The 6,000-nt window shown below is 38.9% G+C and overlaps 1 protein-coding gene and 1 long non-coding RNA gene across 2 annotated transcripts; one reads left to right on the forward strand and one right to left on the reverse strand.

Annotated features, from left to right (window-relative positions):
* Window positions 1-1,834: 1,834 nt before the first annotated feature.
* Window positions 1,835-2,422, forward strand: LOC122757324. The gene is made up of 2 exons (XR_006357319.1): window positions 1,835-1,871; window positions 2,004-2,422. It is a non-coding gene; the product is annotated as an uncharacterized LOC122757324 (long non-coding RNA).
* Window positions 2,423-3,054: 632 nt separating this feature from the next.
* Window positions 3,055-4,713, reverse strand: LOC6586812 (clusterin-associated protein 1-like). The gene is given in 4 exon segments (XM_032733415.2): window positions 3,055-3,187; window positions 3,272-3,898; window positions 3,901-4,599; window positions 4,692-4,713. Coding segments are annotated over 4 exon segments (1,458 nt in total). The 3' UTR covers window positions 3,055-3,077.
* Window positions 4,714-6,000: the final 1,287 nt, after the last annotated feature.

A 6,000-nucleotide genomic window follows, 5' to 3' on the forward strand; every position in this document is an offset into this window, starting at 1 on the left:
CGTATGTGTGTTGCATAGATTGAAGAGAAAATGTATTTGGCGTGTCTGCATAATAAACGAATATAGTCGTATAACACATTAATTGTGTATTAATTATAGTTTGATGGAACATCAATGGCCTATTAATGGTGGATAAATAAAAGATTAAGGGAATATCGCTAGTTTACAAATATTACATTAATAACTCATTTATCTATATATATAAAAGAAAGTTGTGTAAAAGTGAAGACTGCTTATAACTTGATTTGGGCTGAACCAATTTTCATGGTTTTTGATTTGTTGGATTTGTCTCCGCAACGAGTTTAGTATAGGGTCTTAAAAATACTGAAAAAATTTGCCGAATACTTGAAAAACGCGGTTTTTTCCCCAAATGTTCAAATTTTGTTTATACCCAGTAGGCTTGGTAACAGTGACAGTTTTGACAATAGTGTAGAAGTAAATAAACAAATGTAGTCAGTCAGTCTACGGCACAGCCTCAGGCGAACCTGACTATTCATAAAAAAGCACATTTGTTAAAAAAAAAAAATTTTGAAAAACAATACGCATACGGACAAAAGCAAAATATCTCGAAAGTTCAGGTAGGTATTGTTGAATTTGTTTTTCTCAGACATTATTTTTGTAAATAATTTATATGTGTATTTCTCGACATTATTTTTGTAAATAATTTTTATTTATATTTCTCGATTTCTCGATATTTTATGTGGTTTTGTGCGATTGTGCATATTCAGTATTACTATTAATGAAAATGCCGCGTCCTAGAAGATCTAATCTTTCCCAGCGGACCCATAATGCAATTAGGCTACGGAATACCGCGAGTCAATTATCTGACGAAGAACGAGAAAGGCGCCGCGTTAGTACCCAGCAAAGAAGGGCCTTAATTCGTGCTTCTCAAAGAGAGGCAGCCCGTGAAACGGCAATAAGAAATGGTTCAAGGATTGATTTGAATCGAGCAGCGTTTCGATATGATTGTACCATTGACTACAGCTTGAATCGTTTAGTTTGCATTGGTCCAATGGACGTTGTTTGCCAGCATTGTGGCGCATTGAAGTTTGCTGGTGAAACGCCCGGTTTGTGCTGCCTTAGTGGTAAAGTGACATTGCCATTAGTGGTCTCGCCACCAGAGCCATTGCGTTCCCTGCTTTATGGCGAAACACTAGAATCACGACATTTTCTAGCGAACACTCAAAAATACAATGCCTGTTTCCAAATGACTTCATTTGGGGCGGAAATTATTGAAGAACACGGATATAATCCGACATTTAAGGTAATTTACGTTAAAAATTTTATTTTCTTATTTGGGATAATGTAGTTGGTTAGATTTCTGTAAAAAGTGTTTGTAAATCTAACTATAACTATGGCTTTGAATGTAAAGATTCAAGGCCAGATTTGCCATTGCATTGGATCATTGCAACCTATTGAAGATGAACAGCACAAATTCTTGCAAATATACTTCATGGGCAATATGGAAGAGCAACTTGATCGGCGCCAAGAAATCAACACTGCGATGAAAAGAGCAATTCTCCAAGATTTGCAGCAAATGCTTCATGAACATCATGCATTGGTCAAGTTGTTCAAGACCGCTTTAGAGCGCATGCCAAGAGATGACTATAAAATAGTAATCAGAGCAGATAAAAGACCAGCTGGAACACATGAACGCACATTTAATGCTCCAACAATCGATGAAGTGGCAATCCTGATTGTTGGTGAAAGCTTGGAAGCACGCGATATTGTGCTTACACGACGCAGTGCTGCGCAACTACAAAGAATATCTGAAACGCACCGTTCATATGACGCTTTACAATACCCGCTGATGTTTTGGCAAGGAGACGATGGATATCACTTTAATATCAAAATGATAAATCCATTGAATGGTAAGATCAATCATTGTTTTCATTTTAACTTTATATACATTTCATTCTGTTTGCTTTTGGTACACAAAAAAACTTATCACTCTTAATTTGGTAGAGAGTAGCTGTAAGAGTCGTAAACCTATTAGGGGTCAGGTGAGGAAACTGCCAAGAAGGTTAGTTCGATGAATTATTACGCATATCGTTTGATGATTCGTGAAAATTCTGACAATTATTTGTTGCGATTTCGTCGACTGTTTCAACAATACTGCGTTGACATGTACGTGAAAATCGAAACGGAGCGCCTGACTTTCATCCGTTTGAATCAAGCTAAATTGCGTTCGGAAGAGTATATTCATTTACGCGATGCAATAATTACAGACGGAGATTCTGAAAATGTTGGTCGATTGACTATTTTACCAGCGACATACAAAGTATTTCCGAATATCATTGCTTTCCACAAAAATACTAAATGGTTAAGTGAGCGAGCAATTTTGGCAGCTAAAAATAAAGATGTGGATGACCTTAATTTTATAATTCAAAATAAAATCGTTGGTACTCTGTATTCATTTAAATCTATCGACTGTGTAACAAACGAAGATGAAGCCACTAATTATCCAACTGAATTTTTGAACTCCTTGGATGTGCCTGGTTTACCACCGCACAATTTACAACTGAAGGTTGGCTCGGTAGTTATCATGCTTAGAAATTTAAACCAACCAAAACTGTGCAATGGAACGCGTTTAGTAATAAGAAAACTGTTGAGCAATGTTATTCACGCGTCGATACTCAAAGGAAAATTTAAAGATGAGGAAGTTCTTATTCCAAGGATTCCGATGATCCCAACAGATATGCCCTTTGAGTTTAAACGAATTCAATTCCCGATTCGTCTTGCCTTCGCCATGACGATCAACAAATCACAGGGCCAATCTTTGACTATTTGTGGCCTCAATCTAGAAAATGCGTGTTTTTCTCATGGTCAATTGTACGTGGCATGCTCACGTGTTGGCAAACCATCCGCATTATTTGTTCTTGCACCTGACCAAAAAACGAAGAATGTCGTTTACCACAAGGTGCTTGAATGAAAATCTGATTAATAAATTAATTAGAGTGTATCCCAACCTGAACAACATACCTTTTAATCATTTTTTACCTAGAAATAAGGGTAGGGCAATGCAACGCTTGCTGGGACTGCTAGTAGTATATAAATCTATTCATCAGCTCGTTTGGCTAAAAATCCTCGTCGCTATTGTGCTCCGGCTTGATCGCCGTTTTCGGGCACAGTGGCAGCTCGCCCGTTAGTTTTGATATGCTAATATCATCGATAGAGTTAAGATCAACTAGGTGAAGATTTGGAAATAGGGAATAGAGAGTAAGGAGGAATATGTATCAGTTGACGTTAATAATATACGTTTCAGACTTACAATCATCATCACCCTTGCCAGGGCCCATACCCACGTTGAAATCACTATCGGAACTGCTAAAGCTACTGTCGTTATCTCCAAAGCGAATGAGCATGTTGCTACTTGGTCCATCTCGTCCAATGCGTGTGGGGCGTGCGCCGCTTGAGGTAGCTGCAGATACCGTGGCTGCCGCTCTTCGAATACATCCAGTGGTAGGACGTTTGCGAGAGGTGGCCGTCCCAGGTCTCTTATTGGGTGCCGCCGTTGACGAGCCGACAACCGACCCGGGATGGACACCTCTGTCTGCTGTGGTGCTCTGTAGCATTAAATCTTCGTCGCGTATGTCGGGTATTTCTGAGTCCAGACCGAAGGCCGCCTCTCGTGACAGTCCGTTGCCCATATGAACACCATCTTCGTCTTCATCGTCATCGTCCTTGATAAGGCTCTCTGGTATAAATGACATCGAGCTCTCTGTCGGCTTCTGAAGTATTGGCGATGAAATGGGTGTACCACGTCGCTTGATGCGTGCTTTCAGGTAATTACGCAGCGCATCACGCAAATGAAATCGTAGAAAGTAACGCTGAAATAATTGCTGCAGCTCCCTCTCGCATTCCTCAAACTCTGACATGTGAGCGGGCCGAAGTTTTGGAGTGCCTCTAGTCTCTGCTTGGTTCTCTCCAGCTCTGCTCGCTTGCGCAGAAGCTTCGAGTTGAGGGCATTAAGTTCGACACGTGCATTCTCTAGTTGGGCACGACTGGACTGCAGTTTCAAGTCGCTGGCCTGGATAGCGTTCTTCAAAGTGCGCTCCACGCTGACTAGTTCCATTGCGCGTTGTACCTGCGCTACACGCCCTGACTTGTTGATCAGCTCCTTAGATAGCAGATCGAAAAGACCAGCGCCGCGTTGTGTTAAATCCGAGGATAGGTCGCGAGCTCGACGCAACTCATCCATTTTGTCGCCAATGTCTGCTTGCTTGAGACTGCAATCTTGCTCACTTTCCTCATCTCTATTCTCGACATCTTCTTCTATGCGTGTAGGCGCAATGAGCAAACTTGTTATCTTCTGTAACTCAGTGCAACTAACAGCCGCGGCGGCATAGAGTTTACGCGGATTAAGCTTTATGGCTGCCTTTGTCACAAAGAATTCAGTGGCGACGCGTATGAGCAGCACACGCTGTTCCTCCGTTTCCACATTACCGGCCAGAATAACGCCCGGCTCCAGCAGCCCAGAGACCCACTGTATTACCTCGGCCACAATATAAAAGTTAGTTAGGCTACCATGATGAGTGGCGAGTGCTTGAAGCGGAAGCACCCGTGAAAAGCCCAACAGCTTGAGTTGCTCACTCAAATCTGATGGATGAGAGCATCAACAAGAAGGATGATAGGATAGCAAAAATTGAAAAAGTTAAAGCCGCAGCCACAGCTACTGGTCAAGCACTCACCACGCACATCCTTGAACGACATCCTGATTGCTTTATCCAATTTCAACTGAATACGCGATTAATCCAGCAAAATAATATACATATGTACACGTTTTACCTTATTTGTTGTGGCTCTTCTGTTGGCTTCGTTAACGTCAGCAACTTGACCGCACCATTGCTTGGCAACCAGAACCACTTCTTGGTAACCGTATATGTATGTATAATGTATAATGTATAATGTATAATGTATAATGTATAATGTATAATGTATAATGTATAATGTATAATGTATAATGTATAATGTATAATGTATAATGTATAATGTATAATGTATAATGTATAATGTATAATGTATAATGTATAATGTATAATGTATAATGTATAATGTATAATGTATAATGTATAATTATAATGTATAATGTATAATGTATAATGTATAATGTATAATGTATAATGTATAATGTATAATGTATAATGTATAATGTATAATGTATAATGTATAATGTATAATGTATAATGTATAATGTATAATGTATAATGTATAATGTATAATGTATAATGTATAATTTATAATTTATAATGTATAATGTATAATGTATAATGTATAATGTATAATGTATAAAGTATAATGTATAATGTAAGTTAAGACTTTCGACAATCTAAGGAGGCTGGAGAGTCCAGTCAGACATTCAAGGGGAGACCCTAACCAGTTGAACAGATTTAGTTCAGTTTATATTCGGACTAGAGAGAGTTTAGACCTATTGTTCCAAATTGTATAAAATATATTATTTCATTGAACACAAAGTTGTTATATATTCACAAGAACTCAACACAGCGTCCCCAATCAGTAGTACTCTAGTGTGGGAGCGCTTAACTGGCGCCCGAGCAGGGACCCGCATTCTTCACGGAAGTAAAGGGAAATGGTGACGTGTCAATAATTCTATAAAAATAACTTATTAAAAAAGCAAGTACAAATAAATGGTTCCAATCCGATTGGGCAATTGTTGGCAAAATTACGAAGTACTTCTGCGATTTGTAACGTAATGGGGTGAAAGTCCTTGCCATAACATAATAATACAATAAATAATAACATAATTTCTAGCAAGTGTTGGTGCACTAGATAATTCTATAACATAAAAGAAATCGTGGCTAAATGGTGGTATTGAAAATACCTAGGTTCAAATCCGTGCCGAGACGAGTCTTAAAACGAAAATACAAGAATTTTGCAGGCATAATGGTGGTACGAGATTAATTCTCGTATCGAGGTTCAAATCCTTGCCGTAAGACAAATGTCATAAAAAATAAACGTCACAATTTCCACCTGTGTTGA

The sequence above is a fragment of the Drosophila mojavensis genome, unplaced genomic scaffold (assembly GCF_018153725.1).
Source record: "Drosophila mojavensis isolate 15081-1352.22 unplaced genomic scaffold, ASM1815372v1 contig_136, whole genome shotgun sequence".
In the NCBI taxonomy this organism is placed as follows: Eukaryota; Metazoa; Arthropoda; class Insecta; order Diptera; family Drosophilidae; genus Drosophila; species Drosophila mojavensis.